The following is a 15,620-nucleotide window of genomic DNA, read 5'->3' as shown; positions in this document are numbered from 1 at the left end:
AAAAACCTTTCATCTGCAACTCAATAATGGAGACAGCCTACAGTCCTATAGCTGTACTTTGTTCTTGTATTCTTTTATACTTTCTAGTGCTTGCATGGAAAGTATTCAACTGCGCGTGGTTAACTCCCAAGAGGCTGGAGAAGCGGCTGAAAGAGCAAGGTCTCAGAGGAAATCCTTACAAATTTCTCTATGGAGACTTCAAACAGATTTCAACCTTGCTCAAGGAAGCTCATTCCAAGACAATCAATCTCTCTGATGACTTATTCCCAAGAGTTATTCCTCATCTCCATGAAGCCGTCAAGAAATATGGCAAGTACTATCTTCTTTTCAATTATGTGATGCTTTCTTTGCAAACATTTCATGGATTTCTTCAATAATTGTAATCATGTTTCAAGATTTTTTGTTTTGTTTTTGACGAATATAATTTTTTGCTTTAAGTCACACTTAATCTTCCATCTTAATAAATTTTCTATTTTGGAAGTTTCAAATAAACAATTGTTAAGTGTAATTGCACCAAACAATGTATATCTCTAACCTTTCTAGTTGAAAATGGTATAATAGATAGTGAATCTTGAAAATAATATTATTTATGTGATAGCGTGCCTCTTGTTATAAGCCTGTCAATCGGGCCTAATGAGTCGGACTTTCATAAGTTTAACCTCAACTCATTTAATTTGGAACATTTTCGGGTTTCAGATTATGAGTTTCGAGTTCATAAATGTGAAACTCATACTCAACTCACATAATATTCGGGTTGTGAGCCTTAATCGGGTTTAGCCCAAGCTCACTTATTACTCCTTAATTTTCTTAATATAATTACTATAACTATTAAGTTGTAAAACTAATTTAACATTTACAAAACTATAATATTAAAACTAAACATCAACAAATAATAGTTCTTAAAAAGTATATAAATCAAAATTTTTTCAACAATATTTATATTTAATTCATTCAAAATGCATGAAAAATAGTAATAAAATATGCGATCATAAGCCAATACATCTTTAAAAGTTGAAATTTTTTTTTATAATCTTGTGATTTGAATCCAAACATGCTTGATGATTTATGTTTGTAGATCAAAAAGAAATCAACCAATATTATACCAACACAAAAATTTATTCAACCAATAAAAAAAGTTAGAGATTCAGTTATGCGTCACAAATATTGGCTCTCAAGAAAGTTCATGGAAGAGTCTTTAGAGGTATTTTTATATTTTGTAATATATATATATATATATTTAGTATTTAATAATAATATATTTGGATATATAATTATACATAATATCAAAATATAAATATTATATATATATACAAATAATTAAAGGGTCGGGCCTATATCGGGTTTGAACCTAATAGGGCCCAAGCTCGGCTCATATTTAATTTGGGCTTAATTTTTAGGTTCAAATTCAGACCGGCTCACTAAAATGTCGGACTCATCGGGCTTTTTGTCAGGCCGAATGAGCCGAGCTCGGGCTGACCCAGCCCCATTGACAGTCCTATCTTGTTAGCATGTTGTGTTTACATCTACCATTGTCGTGCTTACATTATCTCAAAAAATCAAAAGAGATAATTGTTAAGACCCTTAATTTGAAACTTCAGTCATTTTAGTTTTTAAACAAGGGTAATTTCAACATTTTTATGGGCTCCACTACAAATGATCATTTCCTTCACTTTGACACTTTAATCTAAATTATAAGAGGATTATATATATCTTTTGAAACTAGAGGGGATATTGGTCGAGAAGGGGATTAGACTCAGATATGTTACTTATACATATACTTTCATAAGAAATTGACTAAGTTTGTTGCATGATTAATCATTACAAAATATGTCCCAAATTTGACCTATTTTTTATCATTCAAATATTTTGAATAAACTAAACATCAAAATGTTCTTGAAAGAATCATTTTTTAGTATGTTGATCTACGGATTAAAAGAAAAGAAATGACATAATCGGACAATTATTCAGTTATAGTAATTTAGATATAATTTAAGGAGGGATCAACAGAGAGGATCCCAACCAAGAGGCGGTAGTGCAAATTGCAGCAATGAGAGTTGAACCTTGGCACATTAGGACGGAGGTGTGGCATACAATGCCGTCTGATTTTCAGCTACTGGCAGGAGTTCAGGAGGTCAAGTACCTCCTGAATCTTGGTTCCAACTTCCAAGTTCTAAGTTTTAACATCATCACGTTTTTAGAATTATAAAAGAAAAACATAAAGATAGCATCATAGCTGACGGGTATTTTACATACGTACAAGTTAAAAAACCGAATTACACCCGTTCACTGCAAGTATACAGATCAACTAGTAGTTTAGGGTATATATCGGGTCGATCCCACAGGGAAGAGTGAACAATTACCGGTATTACTAAAGCTTCTCTATTATTTAGACTATCAATGAATTATAACAAATTTAACCTACTGAAATTATACAAAATAACAAATGAAAGCTCCTTAGGTTGTGGTATCCCTAACTACTCATGCAAGTGCTATATTTGGATCATTAATTACTGCATCTAGGCTAGTTATGGTGTAATTTCCTTATGCATTTGAATCCTACTTTCGTAGTGAATCAATTATACTTATAACTAATCCATACCTATTCTCATGGTTATGAAATTAACTACAAGTTCATTTCTTCAATGAAATTACATGAAATGAATCACTAAAAACCACATAGATGCACCTCTACTTTCGTGAGTGTACTCCCTATGTTTAGCACTTCTTGAACTAGTGTTAAATCTCAATTTCCATTGCAGAAACAACACCTTAGATAATCACAATCAATGGTACCAGATTAATCATGATTTAAAGAGCCAAAGTGCTAAATAACTTGCTCAAATCATAGCAATCAAATAACCAAATAATAAATACTAACAATTATAGAAAGTTCAACCAAACCCAAGGTATAAACTTTAGAAACACATATTAAACACAAAATCCAGAACTTGTATATTAACTAAACTTGGAATCAAATACAAAAGATAAAGAATTTGGAAGGAATACAACCCTTGTCACATGAGCTTTCTTCCTTGCCTTCTTCATCCTCCATCTTCATCCTAATCTAGATAATAAACAAGAATGGAAAAGCTACACTACTCTATACTAAGCTAAACTAACACTAGGGAGATGAAAGAGCTACATTTCTGCAGCTTCAAGCTTTTCCCCGTAGCTCACTCTCTATTTTTTTTGCTATGGACTCCCCTCTCCATCTTCTTGCAATGAATTTTGCTCTTTAATGATGAAAGGTAGTGAAGAAATGAGGATTACATCTCCCTTTTACAGCTGGGAATGTTTCTCACATGTATAGCATCACATGTGAGTTGGTGGGAGTGAAATTGAGTTTTACGCGTACAGAGCAGTCTTTTCTGACCGCAATCCGGCCATAAATCCGGCCTTAAATCCGGCCAAATTCCGGCCGGATTGATACAGTGACCATTTGGTCACTTCTGGTTCAATTTCCAGCTCTGCTCCGATTTTGACTCAATTTCAACTGCATTTTTCTTGATGATAAAAGCTGATTTAGCTCTTGACCAAAACATGACACTTGTAGCCCTTTGAGTTAGCTTTCCAATGCATCAAGAATCACCTCATTTGGATCTGTGTAGGCTGAGAAATGACCGAAATACCCTTACCTGCTCATTGCCCTGTTCCAGCTTCGACTAGTAGAAATTTGCTATTGTAATTCGGCAATTTGACCTAGAAAACCTTCAAACTGGATTTAGATGTCTTCACCAAAGTTGTAGATCTATCTCTTATCTTCAAATGGGTTCAAGAATCATCCCAATCCGATCATTGTAACTCAAGTTATAGCCGAAATACGAAAATGTGTCAAAACTGTCAAAATACACAAAATCCAAGTAAAAAGTGATAAAAACCTCATTTAATCACTTAAAAACATTTATTCACCAATTATAGCCAAAATGATTCATATTCTTCCAATAATATAACCAAAGTGACTAAAAATAATATAAAATGTCATACAATTATTACGTAAATTAGTCACTTATCAAACTCCCCCACACTTAAATCATTGCTTGTCCTCAAGCAATCCACACATAAGCAACTACAATGATTCAAGAGGTGAAACAATATATGCACTTTTGTCAACTTTAATTCCTCAAGACTTGGAAATTAATCATTATACAATTGTTCAAATTACATTAAATACTCATAATATCAAGTAAAGGAAAGATAATTATACCCTAATTCAACAAGTTAAACTTAATCTCTTACCCTAACTTAATTTTACAAATAAGCAATTCACATAGTCAATTTATAGCCTTCCTCCTCCTATAATTATCCTTTTTTCAAAATTCTACAACTAAGAGGGATTTATTCACACTAATTTTACTTAAATAGTGAGAAAGCCTTTTGACGCGAAAATCGACACTTTTAGGTGAAGATCCCCGGTTACTCAACATTTCACTTATTCAAGTTGCTATGCATACTCTTAATTCAAATACCTTTTTACGCGAAAATCGACATTTTTAGATGCCAACCCCCAGTTACTGGGTATGAGAATCATTGGAGTAGAACAATTTTTATTTACTTTCTTTTCTTTTTTTTTCCTTTATTTATTTATTTATTTATTTATTTTTCCCTCATAGAAAAATATATAAAAATAATCGAAGGAGGAGTATAACCTTTATCGACTATATCAATCACTTACTTGCAAAATTAAATAAAGAGAAGAAATCTCATTAAACATGTAAAATTATAGGCATAATTTTCCTCACTTTACCAAATATACTTTCTAAAATGTAAAAATTCTAATTGCATAATAACTATTTCCAAGTTAAATGAGGACTAAACCTTCCAAAATACACATAAAGTTTCAACAATTGGAAGAATAAAACACTTAAGGTTGGAATACTTTGCCCTTTTTGAATGAAAATGCAAAAATTTGAAGAACTTTTGGGCCATAGTGAAATATTGGAAAAGATTTTAGAAAAATTTTTACAGAGTTTCTCCTTATAAATGGATGAAAACTCCCTGCCAACAAACCCAATTTCAAGCAAATTATCCACATGGCAAATAATTCAAACACAATTCCAATATTTCTAAGCATTTAAATCCACAAAATATCATCACATAGCATTAGAATGCAAGTTCACATATTTCCTCCCCCACACTTAAACTTCACATTGTTCTCAATGTGAGAAAAGGAAAATAAAGAAAGAGTAAAAGAAAATACTCCCCTTATGACTTGCGCAATCCAAATCCATGTCCAAGTGATGAATTTCCAACCGTATTTGAGAAAGAATGGAAGTTCACTTATTGCACCCTGAAAAAGACAAAATAAAAAAAAATAAATTTCTTAAAAATAAAAGGTTGCAATTCAAGGAAAAAGGAAAAATGATCAAGCATGTGGAACCATACAATGTTCAAGGGATAAAAACATGAAATGAGCTAATCTTTACTAATCAAATATATGCATTAGTATCCAAAGCAAAGGGAAGCTAATTTCACACAAAAAATCCACAATCATGAACAAAATAAGTTCCATTTATACATTTTGTCATCAATGATCAAATCCCCGCAAGTACAAAAGTAATCTCAAAATGGAGGCAAACACACCGAACCAAAATATAAATGACCTTCGTGAGAATTCATGAAATACTAAAAACTATTGAACCACAAAAATTGTAAGTGCATTTATGAATTTCATCAATTAAGGTCATCTTCAATTCACCTCTTCTTTTAGAATTACCTAAGAATTCACAAAATCATTCAATCAAGCACCTTTTCATTCATTAGATAATCTAAATTACTCACATAAATATAAAAAACTCCCACTAAGCTAATTAAAATGCTACATTTGGCTACTTAATATGCAACTTCGTCATCAAGCCAAATTAAGCATAAAACTAGCAAGAATTCACCAAATAAGTACAATAAATGCAAATCACAAAATATAGTTATCACTAACAATCACCAATAGCATCAATAAGCTGAAATAAATGCACCTAACTTCACATATTAAAAATTGCCTAAAAATAGAAAATATTCAATCATGGCAAAATTCAAATAACAAAGTTAGGTGAAGAATTGTTACCTCAAGGTGGTTTGGTGATGTTTAGAGATCAATATGATGTGAAAACCCTCAAAAAACTTACTCCAATTTGACCTCAATTGAGTGATTTCAAGAAGGTAGAACCCTAACTAATGGTAAGCTTGAAACCACTTTAGAGTTGTTTTTGAAAAAATATGAACTATGAAATTCACTCTAGAGGATAGGAGAAAGTGATTTGGTGAAGGTTATTTGAAGATTAAATGGTGAAAAGTGGTGTTTTAGTGAGTGGTGTGTGTTTGAGGTGTTAGTGTGTGAGTTGGGTTGAAGAAGAAGGGAGAAAAATTGTGAGGAATCCGTGAAACGGATTCATCTTACGCTGGTTACTGTTCACTACAATCCGGCCAGAAATTGGAGGGATTCGTGGAGGGATTCTGGGCAGAAATTTTTTTTTTTTTTTTTTTTTTTACTGTTGCATATCCGGCCAGTTTCTGGCCGGATTCTCAGCCGGATTCTTGGCCGGATTCTGTCCAGAATGCTCGAAAAAATTTTCTTTTCTCCCCTGACTATCCGGCCTTCAATCCGGCCAACATTTGGCCGGATTTATGGCCGGATTTGCTGCAGAAAAAGCTGTTTTCTGCAGTTTTTCCTCCAAATTTGCTTGGCCAACCTTCCACATTCAACCTACTTCATGTTCTTTGAATAAAATTCAAATTTAACATGATCATGCATGAATATAACTTAAACATGAAACACTTTAAATGCATGAAATGCAGCAATTGAACATGAAAACTCCCTTTTTGCCTTAATATAAACACCTTTGCAATTGAGATCATTTGCATGAACTCTTGCCATTGCCACCTACAAAACACACAAAAACATTAATCGAACAACTAAAACTTACTAAAAACAAGCCAACAAGAAGAAAAGTGGAGTTGAAAAGTGATCCAAGCCTTCGTTTTTAAAAGGATCAGAGGTCGGATCATGATGATTGAGCTCGGATCAAGAAGCTCGAAGTTTTTCTCTAATTGCAGAAGTGGATCCAAGGCCTCGGATCCATATGGATCCGAGCTCGGATCCATTGAATCTGCACTTATTGTAGAATTTTTGCAATTTTCAGTTTGACCTCAATTCTTCAAAATACACCCTAGATCATTTCTATGTCAAAATAAACCATTCACGCACATGTAAAATGATCTAAACATGCATTCTAAACCTCTTTAATGCATCAAAAACCATAATTACTGAATTTGAGGTATTGAGATCATTGATCAAACTTCGCCTTTTCACCTCTTTTGGTCACTTTTCCAAAATCTACAAATGAAAAACAACAAAATTACTCAAACTTATACTTTAAACATAAAATCACTCCAAAGTAACAGCAATTTAAACAAACATTGGGTTGCCTCCCAATAAGCGCTTCTTTAAAGTCAATAGCTTGACTATTTCTCCTCATTTTTCAAGGAGGTTTAGTTAACGAATAATCCACCATTTTAGGTCGTGGTGGATCATTAAATGGTGACTTTATAGCCAAAGCCACATGATCTAATGATGTGAGAAATGAAAGTGACTTACCTATCCCAAGTGTTTCATAGATATTACCTTGAATATACACCACTTGAGAACTTACCAAAGGAATTGTCATGAGAGTATCTTGGGCAGGAATACCTTTAGAACCTATACTTTCACTGCACTCCTCAAGAGGGGTGAAAAATGAGTCATTAAAACTCACCTCTTGAGGCTCAAAGTTAGTTTCAAAGGTATTATCATGTGAAATGGATATTTGCTCATTGAAATATAATTGAGATTCATCATTTTCATCCAAATGCAATCCATTTTCACATACAACATTTCCACCATTCATGCTAGGATCATTTTGTAAATTATTAGAAGAAATAACTTCACACAATACATTCAATTGCTCATGTATTCTACCAAAGTGAGAAGCTAATTCATCTATTCTTTCCTCAATCCTATCAAAACGGTCGGAAGTTGCATTTGCTAGCTTTTCTATTGCTGAATCAAATTGATTAGAATAATTTTCTACAGCTAGCTCCCAAGATGCATTAGAATCATTAGCTAATGGTTCATTCTCTAATTCCCAAGGCAGAGATGCATTAGCTAGCCTTTCTATTGCCAACTCCCAAGATGGTTTTGATTCATATTGGACACTTTCAGATTGGTAATCATAAAAATAAGGAGACTCACTATAAGTACATTGATTATCCCAACCATAAGTAGGAGAATTGCTCCAATTAGCACTATATTGATCAAAACAAGGATTGTAATGCTCTAATTCATAATAATAATCCACATTTTGTGCTTGCATACATGTATTAGTAGCATGATAACCTCCACACAAGTCACAAATCACATGATAAGAATTAAAAGCATTAGCATTCCTCCCTTGCTCAATTTCATGCATCATGGTGTCCATTTGAACTTGTAACTTAATTACATCAAATTTTGCCTTTAAGCACCTTAAACCATCTTCAAAAGACATACATTCAGTAAATTCTTGGTTACCTCTATTGAAGGAGCTTTGCACTTGGTAACCATCCATTGCCAATCTTCCACTTCTCAAGCATTGTCCTCCAAATTGTCCTACCCTTCTCATTACCTAAAATTGCTTTTAAACAACCTCAAAAGCAAAATTAGTAAGAAAAATAGGTAATGAAACATACACACATAAAATACAAAAATAACAGAAAATAACATTCACATTATAACTAATATTATGTCTAAACTAATAAAGTTGCTCTTCACACCGATATTGCCAAATCTTCCCCGGCAACGGCGCCAAAAACTTGACGGGTATTTTACATACGTACAAGTTAAAAAACCGAATTACACCCGTTCACTGCAAGTATACAGATCAACTAGTAGTTTAGGGTATATATCGGGTCGATCCCACAGGGAAGAGTGAACAATTACCGGTATTACTAAAGCTTCTCTATTATTTAGACTATCAATGAATTATAACAAATTTAACCTACTGAAATTATACAAAATAACAAATGAAAGCTCCTTAGGTTGTGGTATCCCTAACTACTCATGCAAGTGCTATATTTGGATCATTAATTACTGCATCTAGGCTAGTTATGGTGTAATTTCCTTATGCATTTGAATCCTACTTTCGTAGTGAATCAATTATACTTATAACTAATCCATACCTATTCTCATGGTTATGAAATTAACTACAAGTTCATTTCTTCAATGAAATTACATGAAATGAATCACTAAAAACCACATAGATGCACCTCTACTTTCGTGAGTGTACTCCCTATGTTTAGCACTTCTTGAACTAGTGTTAAATCTCAATTTCCATTGCAGAAACAACACCTTAGATAATCACAATCAATGGTACCAGATTAATCATGATTTAAAGAGCCAAAGTGCTAAATAACTTGCTCAAATCATAGCAATCAAATAACCAAATAATAAACACTAACAATTATAGAAAGTTCAACCAAACCCAAGGTATAAACTTTAGAAACACATATTAAACACAAAATCCAGAACTTGTATATTAACTAAACTTGGAATCAAATACAAAAGATAAAGAATTTGGAAGGAATACAACCCTTGTCACATGAGCTTTCTTCCTTGCCTTCTTCATCCTCCATCTTCATCCTAATCTAGATAATAAACAAGAATGGAAAAGCTACACTACTCTATACTAAGCTAAACTAACACTAGGGAGATGAAAGAGCTACATTTCTGCAGCTTCAAGCTTTTCCCCGTAGCTCACTCTCTATTTTTTTTGCTATGGACTCCCCTCTCCATCTTCTTGCAATGAATTTTGCTCTTTAATGATGAAAGGTGGTCAAGAAATGAGGATTACATCTCCCTTTTACAGCTGGGAATGTTTCTCACATGTATAGCATCACATGTGAGTTGGTGGGAGTGAAATTGAGTTTTACGCGTACAGAGCAGCCTTTTCTGACCGCAATCCGGCCAAATTCCGGCCGGATTGATACAGTGACCATTTGGTCACTTCTGGTTCAATTTCCAGCTCTGCTCCGATTTTGACTCAATTTCAACTGCATTTTTCTTGATGATAAAAGCTGATTTAGCTCTTGACCAAAACATGAAACTTGTAGCCCTTTGAGTTAGCTTTCCAATGCATCAAGAATCACCTCATTTGGATCTGTGTAGGCTGAGAAATGACCGAAATACCCTTACCTGCTCATTGCCCTGTTCCAGCTTCGACCAGTAGAAATTTGCTATTGTAATTCGGCAATTTGACCTGGAAAACCTTCAAACTGGATTTAGATGTCTTCACCAAAGTTGTAGATCTATCTCTTATCTTCAAATGGGTTTAAGAATCATCCCAATCCGATCATTGTAACTCAAGTTATAGACGAAATACGAAAATGTGTCAAAACTGTCAAAATACACAAAATCCAAGTAAAAAGTGATAAAAACCTCATTTAATCACTTAAAAACATTTATTCACCAATTATAGCCAAAATGATTCATATTCTTCCAATAATATAACCAAAGTGACTAAAAATAATATAAAATGTCATACAATTATTACGTAAATTAGTCACTTATCAATAGCAATACTAATGCAGAGACAAGGAGGTGCTTGATAAGTACACGTTTCAAAAAAAGGAATGAATTTCAATTTGAATCATACCCATTCGTAATGTTTGTTAAAAAATTAATCAGAATCAATTAATAGGTTTCATAAACCATTTCTCTGGTTTCATGACTTACTTTTAAGGAGTAGAGTTTCATTTATTCATTATTATTTTTATCACAAAACTTATTGCTGTAAAACTACCAATTACTCCAAGGGTTTTTATCAAATCCATTATTATTCCATAAAACAGTAAAACCTCTATAAATTAATAACCTTAGAACCATACAAATTCTATTAATTTAAAGAGGTATTAATTAATCGATAAATTAATAAATTATTAATTTATCGAGTGTACTTACAATTCAAAAAATACTCATTTAATCAATGAAAGTTCTATTTTATTTTATAAAAATATGAATTATTCTATTAATAAAAGGAGGCTAAATGTCTAAGCAATATAAATCAATTCGTATCTACTTAATTTGCAAGTATAATTTAATTCTAGTAATATCTTCAGTATACATGCATAACTGTTATGTGGAAGGGAGCACTCAAAACATCAATAACTTTTCATAATTTTTTATTACAATATCAGAATTCAAATCTAAAACTTTTAGATACAATAAGAAAACTTAGGGATGAGACTCAAGTAGATTTAAATTTTAAGAAAAAACAACAATAGACTCATATTTTAAGAAAATATGATATGTAATTATTAATTTATAATATGAATGGGACCAAAAGGTTATGTAATGTTTTCCAAAAAAAAAAATTATTATATTATTATTTTATTAAAATTATTAATTTAACTTGTTAGGCCTAGTCTGGACTAGGAAAAAGTATTATTTAATAGAGGTTATTAATTTATCGAGATTTTACTTCATATTCTTAGTGATAGTGACGGCTCCTAAGTATCCTTGATTTATTATGTTTGTTTAATTTGAGTTGAAACAAGTGGTAAATGACTCTCAGGTAAGAATACATACATATGGCTTGGACCAAAACTGACAGTGGTGATCATGAACCCTGAACACATAAGGGAGATTACTTCAAAGCTTTCCATCTTTCAAAAACCTGGTGATACTCCAGATACCAAATTGTTGGTACAAGGGCTGGTGAGCTATGATGGTGATAAATGGGCTAAACACAGAAAACTCATGACTCCCGCTTTCCATGTGGAGAAATTGAAGGTCTTCTCTAATTTTTTCTGGTTTATTTAGTGAACTATCACTTCATTTTTGATAGGATCTGTAAGGTAAGGTTGTCATACCAGGAATGTTGGAAAATTTATTATTTCATTGAAATGAACGAGTTCCCGTATAAAGTGGTAGAGTATCAGATTAAGCAACAAACAAATAGGGAAATTACTTGTAACCCCTTTGTACTTTAGCATAATAAATATCAAATGATCCCCTTAAGATTTCAAAATATCCACATATAAAGTGAAAATTTGGTGAAAAAAGTCTTCATAGCATAATTAGTTGAAATGTTAGTATTACCCATATGTAAGTAATAAATTTAATAGGAGTCTATTCATTTTGTACAAAATTATAGGGGGATTGTACAAATAGATGCAAAACCATAGGGCATTAATTACATATTTATGCAAAATCATGAGACGAGTTAAGTAAATATTATAATTTCATCACATTTAAATGCGTCTTGGCCAATTGTCATAAATGGAGATGCGTTCAGGCCATTTTCTCCATAAGGTTATATGAATATATTAAAATCTTAGCGGATCATATGATGTTAGAGAAAATATGATATCTACAGACAAAATGAACCGAGGATTCTTGCCAGGAAAGTAACATTTCTTCAGACTTATTTTCCCTTGTTCGGTTTTCTTGCCTATAGCACATGGTCCCATCATTTTGTACCTGTGCTGGTTAGATGTTGAGCAAATGGGAGGAGATTGTTTCGACCAATGGCTCCTGTGAGTTGGATGTTTGGCCGGATCTTCGAACTCTGACTTGTGATGCAATTTCACGGACAGCATTTGGTAGTAACTATAAAGAAGGTACGAGGATATTTGAACTTCAAACAGAACAGGCTCAATACCACATAAAGGCTCTAAAATCAGTATACTTCCCAGGATGGAGGTAAATGTTATTTACTCACGGCATTCTCTGTACTAAAGAAACTTTTGACTTCAAATTTGATTCTATTGCTTGGATAGATCCCTTTACACAGTTAATGTAGTTGTGATATATAACCGTTTGTTGCTTGTTGTGAAACTGTGTTTTTTCAAAGGTTCTTGCCAACAAAAAGGAATAAAAGAATGAAACAAATTGCAAAAGATGTTCATGAATCTATCAGGAAAATTATAAATGCAAGATTGGAAGCAATGGAAGCAGGTGAAGCTTGTGCAGATGACTTATTGAGTATATTACTCGAATCCAATTCTAAAGAAATTGATTATCATGGAAACAAGGGTTTTGGCATGAGTATTAGAGAGGTTATTGAAGAATGTAAGCTGTTCTATTTTGCGGGGCAGGAGACCACTTCAGTGCTGCTTGTCTGGACAATGATCTTATTGAGTAGGTATCCAAACTGGCAAGCGCGTGCAAGAGAAGAGGTTTTGCAACACTTTGGGACTAACAAGCCAGATTTGGATGGACTAAATCACCTAAAATTGGTAAGTACTCTTTACAAATTACAAAAATCCTGTTGTAAACTTGTGTTATTAATCTTCTGATGCTTTTTCAGTATAGTTTCTACTGTTCTAGCCACCAGCATAGATGTAAAATCACCTCAAGCTCTTAAATATGAACACTCTATATAGTTTCTTGATAAGGGAAAAGAAATACTTAGCTGTAACTAATATAGCTTTGCTAGGAAGATCTTAATTTACTTGCTTGATTCGTCTTTATTTGCATTCATTCTTCGGTATCAGAATTGAACTCTATGAAGTAATCATGTCCAGCGAGGTCTAAACTCTAAAGAGTTTTGCTGGGAGGTGTTTGGTAAGCGTGTTTCAACATAAAAAAATGGGTTTCAATATCAATCACACTCTTATATAATGTTTGTTTAACATCAATCCGAATCAGTTTATGGATTTTATATAACTCTTCTATGAGTTTCATGATCAACTACTAAATAGTAGGGTTTTATTTAGGGCAAATTCCACTTTATCCCCTGTGGTTTAGCATTTTTTTATATAATCCCCCTATAGTTTCAAAAACTATACATAACCCCCTTATGGTTTGAATTAATGTGTCAAAGTGACGGGAATGATCATTCGTAACGGAGCCACCTAAAATGTCAAAAATACTCTTATGTAAAGTTGAAAATTATTTATTAATCAAGGGGGGTTATGTGGATATTTTGAAAACCATAAGGGGGTTATATGTTAAAGCATTAAACCATAAGGGGGTTTATATGGTAAAATATAAAAATCTTACGGGGTTAATATGTCATGTATTTATAAGGGTAATTTCAACATTTTTAGAAGTTCCGTTACGAGTGACTATTTCCGTCACTTTGACACTTTAATCCAAACCATGGGGGAGTTATGTATAGCTTTTGAAATCATATGGGAGTTATGTAAAAAATGGCTAAACCACAGGGGGATAAAATGTAATTTGCCCTTTTATTTATCCAGTATATAATATTTATTTATGATAAATCAAAATTAGTTAATGGATTATATATACTCCTTCTACGTGTTTCATGATTAACTGCTAAACAGTGGGATTTTACTTATCCACTATTCTTTTATTCCTAAAACCTATTACTGTAAAGTTTTTTTATAAAACCCATAGCTATTGCCCAATTTATCATATTCAGAGTGATAATTGTTGCAGAATTTGGACCAAATAGCTCCTTAGTGTGGAATTGTTAAAACTTTAGTAAGGATTCTCAGTAATTTATTGTATCTGATAGGTCACCATGATACTACACGAGGTTCTCAGACTATATCCACCAGTACCTGAATTGGCTCGAAAAGCCGCTGAAGAAACTCAATTGGGAAATTTAACTCTCCCATCTCAAGTGCAGGTATCATTGCCAGCAATGTTGTTGCACTATGACCCTGAAATATGGGGGGATGATGTGAAGGAGTTTAAGCCAGAGAGGTTTGCTGATGGAGTCTCAAACGCAACAAATGGAAAAGTTGCATTCTTCCCATTTGGTTGCGGACCTCGCGTATGTATTGGCCAAAACTTTGCTATGTTAGAAGCAAAAGTGGCACTAGCTATGATTCTGCAGCGCTTCTCCTTTGAACTTTCACCATCTTATACACATGCTCCCCGTGTAGTTTTAACTATTCAGCCGCAGTATGGTGCTCACTTGATTTTGCACAAATTGTAGTGTCGAATACGCAATTTGCTGCTGTTTGTGTATTAGCTTGTATCTGATAAATTTGTATTTCAGATGTTTAAATTGGGCTTGGGATAGGCACGGTTGATGTTTAGTACCATTGACTGTGGTTATTATATTTCTTCCACAATTTGATCTGTGCTATAGACGTCATCGTATTTATGTATCAAATTGATGTACATATATAAAAAGGCAAATTACATTTTACCTCTCTATGGTTTAGCATTTTCTTACATAATCCTCCTATGGTTTCAAAAACTATATATAATCCCTTCATGGTTTGGATTAAAGTGTCAAAGTGATGAAAATAGTCATTTGTAACGGAACTTCTAAAAATGCCTAAATTACCCTTATAAATACATGACACACTAACCCCGTATGATTTTTATATTTTACCATATAACCCCCTTATAGTTTAATATTTTACCATATAACTTCCTTATGGTTTTCAAAATATATACATAACCCCCCTTGGTTAATAAATAATATTCAACTTTACATAAGGGTATTTTTGACATTTTAGATGGCTCCATTACGAATAATCATTTCTGTCATTTTGACACTTTAATCCAAACCATGAGTGGGTTTATGTAGAAAATGCTAAACCACAGGGGAGTAAAGTGGAATTTGCCCTAAATAAAATTTGTGAGTAGGTCTTGAGGCCAAAGAACAATAATACTGAGGATTATGACTCGA

The 15,620-nt window shown here is 32.9% G+C and overlaps 1 protein-coding gene across 3 annotated transcripts; it reads left to right on the top strand.

The window, feature by feature from the left end:
- Positions 1-15,133, top strand: LOC113743323 (cytochrome P450 72A397-like). Of its 3 annotated transcripts, none has more exons than XM_072048645.1 (5): positions 1-309; positions 11,577-11,794; positions 12,498-12,706; positions 12,858-13,242; positions 14,604-15,133. In XM_072048645.1, the coding sequence occupies exons 1-5, from the start codon at positions 27-29 to the stop codon at positions 14,913-14,915; spliced, it is 1,407 nt and encodes a 468-aa protein (XP_071904746.1). In that variant the 5' UTR covers positions 1-26; the 3' UTR covers positions 14,916-15,133. The 3 variants fall into 3 exon arrangements, with proteins under 3 accessions (XP_071904746.1, XP_071904745.1, XP_071904747.1); XM_072048644.1 differs by having other exon boundaries at positions 14,490-15,133; XM_072048646.1 differs by lacking the exon at positions 1-309 and having other exon boundaries at positions 11,672-11,794; positions 12,462-12,706; positions 14,490-15,133.
- Positions 15,134-15,620: the final 487 nt, after the last annotated feature.

The sequence above is a fragment of the Coffea arabica genome, chromosome 5e, assembly GCF_036785885.1.
Source record: "Coffea arabica cultivar ET-39 chromosome 5e, Coffea Arabica ET-39 HiFi, whole genome shotgun sequence".
NCBI lineage: Eukaryota > Viridiplantae > Streptophyta > Magnoliopsida > Gentianales > Rubiaceae > Coffea > Coffea arabica.
This window is presented reverse-complemented; position numbering and strand designations above follow the sequence as displayed.